The 16366-nt window shown below is 42.5% G+C and overlaps 1 protein-coding gene across 8 annotated transcripts in view; it reads right to left on the bottom strand.

The window, feature by feature from the left end:
• The window catches only part of LOC123753282 (very low-density lipoprotein receptor), a 43496-nt gene extending 28264 nt beyond the window's left edge, over window positions 1-15232 (bottom strand). For 4 of the 8 annotated variants that reach the window (XM_069300154.1, XM_069300158.1, XM_069300162.1 and 1 more), the window contains exons 1-8: window positions 14853-15232; window positions 8211-8430; window positions 7479-7635; window positions 6734-6839; window positions 4951-5073; window positions 3996-4217; window positions 2880-3125; window positions 800-991 (exon numbers count right to left, since the gene is read on the bottom strand). In XM_069300154.1, coding sequence (XP_069156255.1) covers window positions 800-991; window positions 2880-3125; window positions 3996-4217; window positions 4951-5073; window positions 6734-6839; window positions 7479-7635; window positions 8211-8430; window positions 14853-14855 — 1269 coding nt within the window. In that variant the 5' untranslated portion in view covers window positions 14856-15232. The remainder of the gene's footprint in view (window positions 1-799; window positions 992-2879; window positions 3126-3995; window positions 4218-4950; window positions 5074-6733; window positions 6840-7478; window positions 7636-8210; window positions 8431-14852) is intronic. The other 4 variants (XM_069300156.1, XM_069300163.1, XM_069300177.1 and 1 more) reach the window with 4 other exon arrangements.
• Between the last annotated feature and the right edge of the window lie 1134 nt (window positions 15233-16366).

The raw sequence follows: 16366 nt of genomic DNA, 5'->3' as shown, positions 1-16366 counted from the left end.
AGAAGCTTGGGGCAGTTCTAATAATTTAAAACCTATTTATTCCTATGTGCATATCCACCGTGTCGAGTTCCTGGATGGAACAGGACTCCCGTGTGTTCCCTGTTATTGTTCCCTGTTATAAGTGTCTGAAAACACTTTTACGAAGTGCCGAAGCAAAGTCTTAAAGTTAGGAATCCTTCTGCGAGCAAATTATCCCATTAGCTTCCGTAAGTAATTAGGTTTGGTATTTAATATATTATTATTTATGATACCACAAGCCTATTCGAGGCCCAGATTTACATAAATTTAATGCCGAAACCCACAGAATCTCTCTCTCTCTTTAAGGTTAATTTACTGTATCATCTAGAACCGATTCCCTTGTGGTGGATCCCACTACAATATGAGGTGTAAGGTCGTGTGCTCTGTGATTGTGCTACTTGCTCTCGGTTAAATTCCAATTTACCTCGATAGCTACCGTGTAGTGGTCAGATATACCGTAGATACAATCCCCAAATTCCGGTATCTATACGATCGTTGCGACATTACTACAGAGTCGGTCGGTAAAAAATGAGCATCTGACAGGTAGAACGGAGAAAGACTTAAAAAGTGGAAGGGGAGAGGGTGGATGAAGGGCGAGATTAATGAACGAAGGGTGGAAGAGAGGAATGCTGAAGGGAAAGAAGAATGAAGATCAGGAAAGGAAAAGAACCTAAGAGGGCTTCGAAGCGACGAATGGATAAAGCAAGTGATTCTTAGTGAACACTAAACACGGTAGCAACTCCCACACATATCTTGACATAAGGGAGGCTGCTGGCATTACCACTGCTGGAGGTGGTGGTGTAGGTGGCGCAGGAGGGGCAGAACTTGGCGTCGAGGCTAGCGGTCCTGTTGCCTCAAGGCAGTCGGCCTCGTCACTGCCGTCGGAACAGTCCAGAGAGCCATCACAGAGCCACGCCCTCGGGAGGCAGGTGTTACCGGGGCTGCAGAAGACGCGGTTTGAACCACAGGGGTTCTGTGTGTGTGTGTGCGAACGAGAGACAAAAAATTACTTATTAATGGACATTTTTTAATTTTGATTTTCAATCAGGTGTTTTAAAGTGTGATTGTTTAGGTTTCTGGCCTGATTTTATTCTGAATAACCTATTATGAACCTTAGAAATGAGGGAGGAAAGATTAAGTGATCGTTAAGTACAGGCTAATGTTCATGCTTTCAATCACTGGCAACATTGTTAGGACAATTATCTTATATCAAATTACAGTGATTGTTTTACCACCATCGATTGTGTCAACATGGCCTTAGGAAAGGCCTGGTCTGGCATGTACCAAAGAGTCAGCATTTAGATGTCCCTTGTGTAAGATTAATTTCTTCCTGCGGTAGACTATGGTAAGCGGCTTTTACGGTAGTGAAATGGCAGGCGATGATCACTAATTAACTGCGTGACATTGAATTTAGGATAGACTTATGGATAGTTAGAACACACATTATGCTTAATGTTAATATTTTTGGGATGCGTTTTGAGTCTTCAGTGACCACGAAGAGCCCTTGTTAAACCTTGCAAGTAAGGCAGCCAAGAAACTTAGAGCCCTTATACACATTTGGTACCTTTTCTATAGCATAGGTCTCAAAACCTTCTATGAAGAACAAGTTCACTTTTATCTTGAGTATATGTTACTTTCTTGGATGGCCAGTCCCACATCAATTGTTGACCAGACCATACACTAGAAAGTGAAGGGACGACGACGTTTCGGTCCGTCCTGGATCATTCTCAAGTCGATTGTGGTGTCGGTGGATTGTAAATGGCCCGAGACGGACCGAAACGTCGTCGTCCCTTCACTTTCTAGTGAGTGATCTAGTCAAAACATTTTAGCCACGTTATTGTGACTCATCATCACCACATCAATTATCTTAATTCTGAACAAGGGGGAGAAAAACTGTGGGAGAAGAGTCCATCGTCTCTAGTATTGATCGAGTCTAGTTGTATTGGTCAGTACAACGGAGCCCTCAACACCGAAGAGATGTTGGAGACCTTAATGTTATGTATAGTGCATAGATGCTAAAAATTCCCAACCTGACTCAGCTTCGTGGATAACCAGAAGCTGGCATCGTCTACACAAGGCGCTCAGCCATCAAGTGACTCATAGTGGCTGTGCCAGTCTCAAGAGTCTAGAACATCATTTCATCAGCGATCATTTATTTCTTGAAAAACGTGCACATTTAGTTCATGTGCGCTCAGCACTCAGATATGCGAGAAATCCAGGCAACTGACCACCTGAAGGTTCTGGCACTCGGCTGCTCCATCTTCATCCCGCTGATAACACCATTGTAACTTAGCATTGGACTTCATTCTTGTTAGTTAATTAGACACTCTTTAAATGGGTTTCTAGGATTAGACTTGCGATGAGCTGATGCTTACAGTTTCATTAGGAGCATCAAAGACTTTCCTAATGAACCCAAGTTTCAATAAAAAGTGAGTAAGAGAGAAAGAGAGAGAGAGGAGAGAGAGAGAAAGAGAGAGAGAGAGAGAGAGAGAGAGAGAGAGAGAGAGAGAGAGAGAGAGAGAGAGAGAGAGAGAGAGAGAGAAAGAGAGAGAGAGAGAAAGAGAGAAAGAGAGAAAAAGAGAAAGAGCGAGAGAGAAAAAGAGAGAGAGAGAGAGAGAGAGAGAGAGAGAGAGAGAGAGAGAGAGAGAGAGAGAGAGAGAGAGAGAGAGAGAGAGAGAGAGAGAGAGAGAGAGAGAGAGAGGGGGGGGGGGGAAAGAGGATGAATGGACGGAGTATATGTGCTAAAAGAAGAAAAGATGAAGAAGAAAAAATTTAATGAAAAATTAAAACCAGAAGACCAAATAGAGTAAACGTATGAAGAAACACAGGCGAGGAACGAAGCAAGAGAAGCAAATCCTTACAAATCTAGACAAGACCGAGCCGGCCGACGTTACCACTGCTGTAGGTGACGAGGTGGTTGGCGCAGGCGGCGCAGGCGGCGCAGGAGGGGCAAAATCCTGCGGGGAGGATGGTGGTCTAGCTGCCTCAAGGCAGTTGGCCTCGTCACTGCCGTCGGAACAGTCCCGGGAGCCATCACAGAGCCACGCCCTCGGGAGGCAGGTGTTATCGGGGCTGCAGAAGACCAGCCCTGAACCACAGGGATTTTGCTGCGAGAGACAAACTTAATTAAATCAAAGTTATTATTACTGCGTCTTATTTTTGAAAATCGTCCAGGAGGGTCCCTTGCCCCCTGGATCAATTCAAGCAATTGATTCATTTGTGTTATTTTTAGCCAGTGAATGCATTCAATGTAGGAGGGACCAGTTGAGGACATTAATGGGGTGGGATGGCCGCTAATTTTAGGGACGAGAAGCCGGTAGAATGTGTTGCCGAGATGAATAACAATGTAACCAGGAAACTCGCATAGTCTGGAACGCATTTCTTTCAATTTTAACATGATTCTTTCACTACAAAACATGATACTCTCACTTTCGACCAGATATTTTACTTTTAAGATAGATGTGAAGAAGAGAAGGAGGCAAGAGAATGAGCGACGGACGGAAGTGGGATGGAGAGGCGATAAAGATGTCTGGTGGAAAAGAAGAACAGATGGTTTGGAGGGTTTGCAGGGAGATCAAATAAAGGAAGAGGGAGGAAGATAGCCAAAAGAGACGAGGCAATAATAGGACCAGGGAGGTAGGAGAGAGTTAACAGGGAGGGAGAGAGGAAACAAGGGGAAGAGAGAATAAGAAAGCGAGAGTGACGATATGATATAATCTCTGATTCTTAAATTTTATCATATAATGTATAACAGCACACTAGAGAGTGACTCAGTGTACCGTAGCGAACTTCAGTGTACCATAAGATTCCCTTCTGTGTACCACAGTGAAACAGAGCACCACGGAGTGCATCATAGTGTACCATAGAACGGACCACAGTGCACCGTAGAGTGCACCATAGTGCATCATGGAGTGCATTACAGTGTACGATAAAGTGCATGACATCACAGTATACCGTTAGAGTGCATCACACTGTACCTTAGAGCGCACCACAGAGGCGACGGGTGGGATTGAGAGCGGGGAGGCTGGGAAGCGATGCTGATGAACCAGGGGCATATCTCCCTCCAGGGGCCGAGTGGGCTGGTCACACCCAGCCTCGTCGCTGGCGTCACTACAGTCCTGCTGGCCGTCACACCGCCACCCCAGGGGCATGCACCTCCGGTCCTTCCCGCACAGGAACTGAGTTTGCGTGCAGGTGATCTGCGGGAGGAGACTTGTGAGTGCGCACGCGCGTGTGTGTGTGTCCCGCTGAGTGTGTGTGCGTGTGCTAGTGAGTGTTTAATTACCTAGCTGTGGTTCCCGCCTCGTTTAGATAGGCTCAGCGCCCGTGAGTTCTCCCATAATTGCTGTTGGACCTTGGGATTGAGTCTAGCTCCTTCTGCCTCTTTCTCAATCCGTTCCTTTATACCTATACATTTAAGAAAATGTTGCTGAAGGCTGCTTTAGTGTGTTGGGGTCAATCACGTTTTGGACCATACAATTCAGCCCCCCCCCCCCCTTCCTGTTTCACCCCCCCCCTTCCTGTTTCACCCCCCCCCCCCTTCCTCTACATTTTGGAACACAATGTTTTAGGGGAAGAGTGGATTTAATTGAGATTCGTGACGCCCGTCTTCTAGTCAAAGGATATTAGATAAACTAAGTGTATCATTCTCTAGGTACAAGCTTTTGGTCCTGCGCGCAACCCCAACAAACCCCATTTGACGTCAGTGAACCCAACAAGACTCGAATCCATTATACCCTATGGCGCCAGATTCTACCTGGCCAGACTTTGCCTCACACACCGAGAACCCCCCACCCCCACTCACACCCATCCCATCCCTCCCCACCCCAACTGTGCAGACCCCTCTTTGCCCACCTTCTCCACCCTTCCCAGCAACCATACCCCCACCCCCCCCACCCATCCCCGCCCAAACCCCCGCCCTATCCATCTCACCTCACAGCCCTTCTCGTCGCTACCGTCAGGACACTCCCAGACGAGGTTACACCTGGCCTCTACAGGTATACAGACGTCACTGAAGACGCACTTAAAGCTGCCTTTCCTCTCACACTGCAACACCTGAGTAGCAGATGTAATGATTATTGTTTTATTATCTTTAAAGGTTGTTATAATTATTAGTTTTAATAGAGCTCTTGGACGACAGAGGTAGTAGTATCCTCACTCATAGTCTCAGGAATAACGATAACAATAATGGTGGTAATGGTGGTACTAGCAGAAATAAAAGGCGTGAAGAATAATAATAGTAGCAACAGATAGCGCAAATAATAGTTTTAAAGGAAGATACACCTATACAAGCGGACACACCTGTTGATATGCAGGGTAACGTACACAGGTGGGAAGCTTTTCAAGCAACAGGTGCAACAAGGCTAGCAACGCGGGGAATTAAGAGCTAGACCTCCCTTCCTTCCCAGCAGTCACTGCTAGCCAAGTGCACAAGCTCATGCACACACGTTAACACAGGCTGACACATACACACGTTGACACACATACTTACATAGATAACACACAATCTGACACACGGGTTGACACTAAACCATAAATAAACTCAATGATCAATATCTATTTCCAGGATATGCGAAGAAACGTTCAATTCGGAAATATCTGCGAAAGTCACTCTTGAAGTCACTTGTTTTCCCAAACGAGTTAACTGTCAAGTCAGATGCTGTGCAACTCTTTCAGTTCGTAAACTGAATACTTTGTAAACCAATTCTCCAGACGATGTGAGTGTTCTCAAACTAATTTGTATTGTCTAAGCTGGATATATTATATATATATATATATATATATATATATATATATATATATATATATATATATATATATATATATATATATATATATATATATATATATATATATATATATATGACAAAGACAGTCCTTTGTCTTTTTGGAACACCTTCAGGTTTCATCTACACTATTCACCTCTATTTCTACGAATGAGTCTATCGATGTATTTACATTGAATTCCGACCTGGCGTTCTAAGCACGAGTTTAACCAAGGGGTTCCATTTCCCCTTTTGTCGATTCTGCTCTAACTTATTTTGTTGGTTCTGATCCTATTTAATGTGACTAACTGCCTACCCCATAGTTTTTTTCTAGTGCTTCCATTAAATTTAGCTAACTTTTCATCTACTTTCCCATCTTTATCCCATTTACCCAAATAATATATTTATACAAGACACACAACACCGTGAAGAAAAATCATTTCCAATTAGATGGGTATTTTCCCTACTACTACTTCTTGGATTCCATCTCCAAATAGTTGATCCTCATCTGGTTCTATTCATGGAATTCCTTCTTTTCATCCTCTTTAGGAATGCCGTTGTTTTTTCACTCTAATTCCATCCCTAATTTAACACTCCCTTTATTTTGTATTTATTAATTAAATTTTTTCCCCTTACACACTTTCCCTTCCACTTATTTTTAGCTATGGTTCTCCCTTTCGTTCTTCATTTGTTCTTTCAGGATTATGGCTTGATTAAATCTCTCGTGATTCTGTTCTGCTAAACAATCAAGAATAAATTCACAACCACTAATTTGGTGCAACGATTTTGGCTTTCTCCTGGTGTCCCCCAGAACCTATTTCACACTCACTAGCTCTCTTATCATTCTGACCCTCTTGGATCAACCAACTCGCATCTCTCCCCTCGTTACCAGGATCTATACCCTATTATCCTTATCGGCACTATCAACTGTTGTATTCCTGGAGACTCACCGAACAGGAGGGGGTCTCGTCTGACCCATCGAGACAGTCATGGGAGGTGTCGCAGCGTTTCGCCTTGGGGATGCACTCTCCTGTCTTGCACCGCCAATCTTCGGGGCTGTAAAGACGCAGGCAAAGAATGGGTTAAAATGGTCAAAATATTCTCTCTCTCTCTCTCTCTCTCTCTCTCTCTCTCTCTCTCTCTCTCTCTCTCTCTCTCTCTCTCTCTCTCTCTCTCTCTCTCTCTCTCTCTCTCTCTCTCTGAAATTACAGCACATAAGATTAGCTAACATTATGCACAAATCGTGGGGTCTTTCAAAGTTGTTAAAATGGAATTAAAACGACACTTTTTCCATGAAACATGCAAATTGGAGTTTAAATTACCATGATTTGAGCGTCATGAATATCCTATGGTGATTGAGTATCAATTAACTCTAAATTTGTTCTTTGGATATACAGAGTAAACACCTCTTTATTTCTTGAGCTATATTCATGAATCCTCACGTCCCCACGACCAGAAAACCTTCCCAAGATAATACATAAACTAATAAGATACACGAATGTATATCTTGTATCGCTCAACGTTCGTTCACCAAGCGTTCGTTCATAAGCGTTCAACAAGTGTTCCCGATGATATGATACCAATCATCGGAGATACCAGTCACAATCATACGATGATATCAATCACTTCACTGGTACACAGACAGAAAATGTTTTCCACGACACGTGTATAAACACTCTAATGCAACTGACATACCTTGGACACGGAGAGTGAAGATCCTTAGGACACGTCTCTCTCCCCATCTCCTCCAGTAAGGTCCTCGAGGCGTTCTGCAGCATCGCCATCGCGTCTGTGATCTCGGTGACAAGGTTCGAAGTGATGCTGGAGAGTGATGGCTCCATCTTGTGTCGTGCTAGAGACGTATGTTGTTCTTGTTTAGATGCGAATAATGATTCCCTTCCGATTAATTTTTTATCATCTATTAGTTATTGATATGCAGGCGATGAGTCACAATAACGTGGCTAAATTATGTTGACCAGACCACACACTAGAAGGTGAAGGGATGACGACGTTTCGGTCCGTCCTGAACCATTCGCAAGTCAATTGTCAATCGACTTGAGAATGGTCCAGGACGGATCGAAACGTCGTCGTCCCTTCACCTTCTAGTGTGTGGTCTGGTCAATAGTTATTGATATATGTATGTAAATATGTTGCAAAACATCTATCGCGGGGGAAGAAGTCGTGTTAACTAGCATTGTGAGAGTACATATAAAATTCTGAAGCCTAAAAGTTTATTTTTATATTTTTTTTATCTGTGTTTCGTACGATAAATAAGTTAAATAGATCCTCATGTAGTATTAATCCCCCCTCAACATTTATTATAGAGCCACATGAAGTATTGACCCCCCCCCATGTAATATCAATAACCAAATTCTGATATCTTTCTACCACGTAATTAGTCAATAGTGGTCTCTATACTATACTCACCTGGACCACAGCCAAGGGCATCCCTTTGCTTCTTCAGGTTGATCATGGACTTCGTCATCTCCTCGACAAACAGCTTCTTTACTTGGACCAAGTCAACGAGGCGATTCCAGTCGACCTCTTTATAGTTGCCATCGGCTTCCTGGGTGTTCGCAGACGTGCCCAGAGCCAGGATGACAGCCACAAACATGAGGAAAGTCCTACTGGTCTTGAAGGACGTTTCCTAAATGGGGGAAATGACACGTCAATCACAAATGATGCAGGTGAAAGTCCAGAGAAATGCTACCTGGTAAGTCACAGCTGGGCGGAAGGAATTGCGAGTAAAGACTAAATTAAATAAAACTCCACGTTACTTAAAGTGAGAGAGAGAGAGAGAGAGAGAGAGAGAGAGAGAGAGAGAGAGAGAGAGAGAGAGAGAGAGAGAGAGAGAGAGAGAGAGAGAGAGAGAGAGAGAGAGAGAGAGAAGAGAGAGAGAGAGAGAGAGAGAGAGAGAGAGAGAGAGAGAGAGAGTGAGAGAGAGAGAGAGAGAGAGAGAGAGAGAGAGAGAGAGAGAGAGAGAGAGAGAGAGAGAGAGAGAGAGAGAGAGAGAGAGAGAGAGAGAGAGAGAGAGAAAGAGAGAGAGAGAGAGAGAGAGAGAAAGAGAGAGAGAGAGAGAGAGAGAGAAAGAGAGAGAGAGAGAGAGAGAGAAAGAGAGAGAGAGAGAGAGAGAGAGAGAGAGAGAGAGAGAGAGAGAGAGAGAGAGAGAGAGAGAGAGAGAGAGAGAGAGAGAGAGAGAGAGAGAGAGAGAGAGAGAGAGAGAAGGAAATTTGATCATAACATAAAATAGTGGAGACTGGCAAGGAGAATATTTGGTCAATATCAAGGTAAATAAATGAAATAAACAATATCAAAGTAACTAAATGAAATTTCATGTTATCCACATCCAAGTGATGTGGATAAAAGGAAATTCACATCACTTGGATGTGAAGAGATAATTAGAATCTATAGCGAGGTTCAGATATTGATATAAGAGAGCCCACAGGACTAGTGAACGTTACAAATCAAACATTTAAACAGATAAAAAAAACCAGGTCTGCGTTCAAAGAGCAGTGGACTTCCATGTTTTAAATAGTTTCCAATGATGTTATTGTTAGTGAACCACGAACTGAAAATTAAAATTAGTTTTCAGTTCGTGTTTACTAACAATAGCTCCACTGGAAAACTATTTAAAACGTAGAGCTCCGCTACTCTTTGAACTCTCATCAGGTGTTGTTAATCTGTTTAAAATGCTCGAACTGCAACGTTCAATGTGGCAACCCGTCCTCGACTCAAGTCCATTACATCCAGCGGTCGACCCCACAGACGCATTCATAAATTTTAATATGCTGTTCATTCAAAACGGGAATTTTCTCAAGTATAAATTAATATTATAATATATTAGCATATTGTGCATACATAGGCATAGGTTAGGTTAGGTTAGGTGTTTAGGTTCTGTTGGCGATTATTTGTATTTGTAGTACGTGGGTGAAGCATTTATAGCGTTGTGATTCGAACAAAATTCGTCAGTGAAGCACTAGTTCCGGAAGTGTTCGAACGTCAGCAGTTGTGAGTCGTGTGTAAACCGCTTTTCATTCATAAACAGGGGGTTTGGCGGGTGCATGAAATCACTTTTGGATCTTTGTTTGGAGGACGGGCTGAATGTGGTGAAATTGCTCACGGAAATGTTTAACACCGTATTTGTGAACACGTGGGTATTTCTTACCGTGTTTGGTCCGACGCTTTGGCAATGTGCGTCCTCTGCTATTAGAAAATATAACGGGAATAAAGGGCCATCCTTTCACTTACAGCGATTTCACCGTTCTGTTCCACAGTTCGTCTCGCCTTGAACTCAACATTTTTTTTTAGAAAGTGTCTCGTTTTTTTAAAATGAAGCTCATGTTGAACAGCTGAGAGTCGTCGATTCAGTTGTTTATATACTGTTTGTACACTATCTTCTCTAAAGTATGTGATGAGCAATTTTATTATTCTATTTTTTGTATATATATTTGTCCTTAATTTGTATACAGTTTTCCTTTTACTTTGTGAATATTTATTTTTGCTGAATATATAATTTCGATACATTTTGAATTGTTTGTAGCTAAATTTCAGATGTAATTATTCTCTTTATAGCACTGATGATGGTATTTGGTACTCTGTAACGTCTGGTAGTTTAAGTAAATTAAAGATGAATATCTTTTCTCGTATCATACTGTATATAATAAGAATGAAATTCTCAACAGGAAACCCCATTTCTGAAATGTCAATGTTCACATATATACACACTTGGCGGGGAGGAAGGGGGAGAGGGGGTTGCTACTAATATTCATGTTAAATGGTTTTGAAATTTTGTATTAAAACATATCTGCCAGAAAATTTAAATCAAATTAATTGGGAGAGGCCTTCTAAATACAAAATACAAAAAGCCGTGGGAATTGTATATGAATATTTAATGGAAATACGGAGGTAATAGTACAGGTGGTTCCATCTATTTATAGAAAAGTACACTCTCAACAGGTAAGGCCAAAGACAGTTATAAGTTACAACTTATGCCATCTAGCGGCTTAAAATTAAACTATCAACAACACCCCCCCCCCATTTACAAGATACAGCTGGTGCCATCTGTTGGCAGGACATTGCGCTATCAACAGGCCAACAGCAGCCCATAAGGCGCGTTGTTTTGCTGAAGAAAGCATTTCCGCGCTTGTATCTCAATGGTTGAAACTCTTTATAGACATTCATCACAGCGGCCAATCACAGAAAATTCTCCACCCACTTAGTGTCATTGGTCTTCAGCATACCAACCTTGCTTATGATATTATGTAGGAACACGAATCTACCCAAAAAGTCAAATTTTCCATCATTTAAATTTGTTAACTGATAATTATTATTGCAGGATGTAACAGTTGTTATACAAATATGGCCTGGCTATCTGACTTGAGACTTCATCAGTGGGCGGGACTTCGAAATAATTAACATGGTTTCAACGATGCCTTACCCTCTTGTTATTATATTTTATGCAACCCGCCCTCATCAACAAAGGCCAAATGTTCGTAAATCTAGACGCCAAACCCCCTGTTTACGAATGAAAAACGATTTACACACAACTGGTAACGTTCAAACACTTCTGGAACAAGTGCTTCACTGTTGAATTTTGTTCGAATCACAACGTTATAAACAACCCGTCCTCGACTTATAAGTCCATTCCATCCAGCGGTCGACCCCACTGACGTTTTCATAAATGTTAACATGCTGTTCATTCAAAACAGGAATTTTCTCCAATAAAAATTAATATTATAATATATTAGCATATTGTGCATATATAAGCATAGGTTAGGTTAGGTGTTTAGGTTCTGTTGGCGATTATTTGTATTTGTAGTACGTGTACAAAAGAATCAATGGCCACAACAAAGGTGATATTTAGAGTGAACTAAAGTATCAACATAAAATAAAACACATAAGAAAACCTAAACACCTAACCTAACCAATGCCTATATATATGCACAACATGCTAATATCTTATAATATTAGTTTATATTTGAAAACATTCCTGTTTTGAATGAACAGCATATTAAAATTTATGAATGCGTCTGTGGGGTCGACCGCTGGATGTAATGGACTTATAAGTCGAGGACGGGTTGGTAAATGCTTTGCCCTCTCAGAATAGATATTACTACATATTATACCAAGGCTGATAAGTCAAATAAACTTTTGGAAATGGAGAGTTTTACCAACCGAAAGTCATAGTCAAAGGTTTCCGAAACACAAACTTTCCGAAACTGAAACTTTCAGAAACTGAAACTTACAGAATCTGAAACTTTCAGACACTGAAACTTTCAGAAACTGAAAATCTTAGCCCCTTTCTCCCTACAGTTGCTCACTATCAACACAAGCCTTACAACCTCAACAAAAGACACACAACTGCCCAGATTTCCCTCGAAAGCTTACGTATAAAGCATCTTGATAGTCACAGTGCAAGATGAAGAAGCACAACTAGTTACTCCAGCCATACTAAAACGCAATACAGTGGAAAGCGCTGGAGAACCTTACAACGGGATCAGCAATATCGGCAGCTAAAAAGCGTTCTATGCAGCTTTGACCGGCGTGAAATTTATGTGTGTGTGTGTGTGTGTGTGTGTGTGTGTGTGTGTGTGTGTGTGTGTGTGTGTGTGTGTGTGTGTGTGTGTGTGTGTGTGTGTGTGTGGACGGCGGCTGGCTCTGCACCGGCACAAAAGTGTGTGCATACTGTATTCAGTTAGAAAATTTGCTGAAGTAATGTATTAATGACAATGAATAATGGTGGTTATAATGGTATCGAGGGCGACGGGAAAGGTGAGACAGGTTCGAGGACTATGTACAGGGATCCCGAGAGAGAGAGAGAGAGTCGGATCGCTGCTTCAGGCCAATGGAATGTCTCTGTTGGAGAATATGTGGCTGGGGAACGCAGGTATAGACAGAGAGACAGACAGACAGACAGACAGACAGACAGACAGACAGACAGACAGACAGACAGACAGACAGACAGACAGACAGACAGACAGGCAGCGTCAGACAGAGAGGCTTAGTGAATACTCGTGCTTATTTTTTTTTGTCTTATGTGACAGTGGCCGTATTTAACAGTGAAAAATAAATTTTTCAATTTTTTTGTTTAATGTTCTTGATAAAATATTTTCGTGAGTGAATGATTCATAGAGTGAGCGTGAACGCGAGTACAGGTGTGTGCGTGAGTGAATCGTCATGCGCCGGCTAGAGAGTGCGCAAGTGCGCACGCACGCCAATTAATGCTCAGGGGTTTCATTTCATACAAAAAATCGACGCCGAATGAATGGGTCAGTAACAATGCCGTAGTGGCAATCACTCACGATTAAAGGCTGTTGATGTCATTATGTAACGATAATGTAATATTGGACACGAACGCTTTTTCTGCTGCTGCTATTGGTACCGAAGCTGCTGCTGCTGCTCTTTGCTGCTGCTACTACTACTGCTGCTGCTGCTGCTACTACTACTACCGCTGCTGCTACTGCTGCTGCTCTTGCTGCTGCTACTACTACTGCTGCTGCTACTGCTGCTGCTCTTGCTGCTGCTACTACTACTGCTGCTGCTACTACTACCGCTGCTGCTGCTGCTGCTACTACTACTGCTGCTGCTACTACTACTGCTGCTGCTGCTGCTGCTACTACTACTACCGCTGCTGCTACTGCTGCTGCTCTTGCTGCTGCTACTGCTGCTGCTCTTGCTGCTGCTACTACTACTGCTGCTGCTACTGCTGCTGCTACTACTACCGCTGCTGCTACTGCTGCTGCTCTTGCTGCTGCTACTACTACTGCTGCTGCTACTGCTGCTGCTGCTGCTGTTGCTGCTACTACTACTGCTACGTTTACTGCAGCTGCTAGTGAGCAGGTAGGTTTGAGAGTGAGCATTAAGATAGTTTGGCCTTCAGGGCTTGATTTTGAAGGGAAGACGGCAGGGTTAGAAGGGGGGTGAGAATTAGGGCCACATCTGATCTGACTACAAGTAGGAAATAGGCAAGCTTATTTAGTACAATGGGTTGTAAATATTAAAACAAAAAATGTGTGTGCGTGTGTGTTAAGCTACAGATACCTCATGCATGTATGTGTGTGTGATACAGATGGGTTAGGATTGGCTAGATCAAAAAAGGCCAGGATTGGTTAGATTGAAAAGGTGAGGATTAGATTAGATTGAAAAATGATTTCCTAATTAAATATTATTCATTTTATTATAGGGAACCTTTCCTACAAAAGAGGAAGGAAAGGGGTCTGACGGAAGAGAGGGCACAAGGGAGGAAGAGGGGGAGGGGAGGGGTAGTCGAGATTACGGTACAAGAGGATAGGACGACGTTATGTTCAATTACGGGCTCACCATAGCCCGTGCTACATGGACACTTCATTCTGAGTAGCTAAATCTAAAACAATAACCGTTATGTTCAATGAAAGGAAGGCCGGACGGAGGATAGAAGTGTTTAGCAAGCAGACATTTCGGGAAAGTTCATATAATGAGTTGAAAGTGTACAATATAATCAAGAGGAAAGTATATAATACAATCAAAAGGAAAGTGTACAATACAATCAAGAGAAAGTACATAATATCGACTAAAAATAGACCTCAATCGATATTCAAATTTTTCAAAGTTTTCAACAGGTATTCGTTTAATTATTTCATCAGATTTTCTTGTTATTATCCACTGAGCTCCTATTTCTATATTTTGCTTAATTTAATCAGAATATTAGTTTTATATCGTCTAGAGAGTTCAATCTCTAACGAAAACTAACCCTTTAGTAACTTAAAACAATGTCATCAAAACATTGCTGCAGCTCTACGATAACATTAAAATCCTTACAGATCCTATTAATGCTCTCATGTTAATACTCTTCCTACAGTAAACACCTAAACATATTTTTGATGTTAGTAATCACTCGTGATATGCACATTAATATAGGGTATAGCGGATGGTGAAGAGATTGATTGATTGATAAAGATTAAGCCACCCAAGAGGTGGCATGGGCATGAATAGCCCATAAATAAGTAGTGAAGAGAACAGCTGCTTACTTACGGGCTATTCATGCCCGTGCCACCTTTTGGGTGGCTTAATCTTTATCAATCAGCTGCTTACCATTATATCGGCGTGCAGTCCTACAGCGCCTCCCACAGGTGGCTGAGGTGAGTTCTGCCTCTCACGCAGCGCCTCCAAGGGCGTGAGGCCTTGAAACTGAGTGTACAAGGAAGGTATCAGGAGGAGGGGATTAGTGTATCATCAACACCTCAACTGACGATACTAATAATAAATCGTTCCCCGGTTCGTGTCTCCCATCTACGTGGGTTTGAATGGTGAATGAAGCGAACGGCGCTTTAGTGACCTACGACAGGTTAAGGGAAGCTAGAGTATAACTTGAAAGGGCTGCTGGTTACCGGCACATAGGTGCGTTCTCAACTACAGGCTAACAAGAGAACCCTGAACGCGGCCCAGGCACGGGGAGGACTGAGTCTGACACGTTCCTTTTTGCCCTCGGCATCAGCCAGGGGCATCTGTAGCCAGCTGCTGACTCGGTGTTTGGGCCACGAGGCGCTGACAAGGATCCGACCCTCATTCTCAGAGTAACACGTTGCTAACACCTCTGGCTCTATGCAAACGTCCTAGCATCTATTTCATCGTCATCTCGTCATCATTATCTTGATCCTACTTCTTAATCTAGATCCTTCTTCTTCTTATCTTCCTTCCGCAATTTTTTGTTAATTCTGATTCTAATCTTACCCCCTTTATTCTCCCTATTCCTTATACCCTTTCCGAAGTGAGGTCATGTATCGTGTTACAATACAAATTAAGTTTTTAATGGGCTGAAAGTTACATCTAGGTTAACAAGGCTGTCGCAAGGCTCCATTCTAAGCCCAACCCTTTTTACTGCATTCTTAGCAGATTTGCCTAACACCCATCCTGTTCACCTCTCTGTGTACGCTGACGACTTAATATTGTATTATTCAGACAAAGCCGTACCTAATACAGTCTTAACAATGCAAACAGCACTTGACCACCTCATAGATTGGACCCAACAATGGGGCCTTCAAGTTGGTACTACCAAAACCTGTTATCAGATTTTTACTACAAAAAGCCTTGTTCATCTACCCACCCTCACAATACACAACACTCCCATCCAACACGTACGAGGACATAAATACCTTGGCATGCACTTAGACTCCCCCTTACTTACCTGGAAGGTACACATTCAGCATCTTAAACAGACGACACAACCCCGACTGTCTATACTTAAAGATACACTGGCCCCACCTATGGAGCACATCATAAAATCTTGCTCCGTTTCTATGCAACCTACATTTGCAGCCAACTAGACTATTGTTGCCAGGAATATAAGTCGGCTGCGCCTACTAACCTACAAAGTCTTGAGGTCATTCAAAACAATGCCATTCGACTTATATGTTGTGCAATGCGTTCCACTCCTATCCTCGGAATTTACGGGTAAACTGGCCTCACAAGCCTAGACACCAGACGAGACATAATGTGTGCTAACTATCTGTCACTCTGTACCACTGCTCACCCGACACACCCATACAGATCAAAAATTAACCCAACAGTTAACCCACATAACCCCCGCTTCTCCACCAATCACTCGC

Source organism: Procambarus clarkii, chromosome 5, assembly GCF_040958095.1.
Source record: "Procambarus clarkii isolate CNS0578487 chromosome 5, FALCON_Pclarkii_2.0, whole genome shotgun sequence".
Taxonomy (NCBI): domain Eukaryota; kingdom Metazoa; phylum Arthropoda; class Malacostraca; order Decapoda; family Cambaridae; genus Procambarus; species Procambarus clarkii.
The sequence above is the reverse complement of the archived record's forward strand: the minus strand, read 5'-3'. Positions and strand labels throughout refer to the sequence as shown.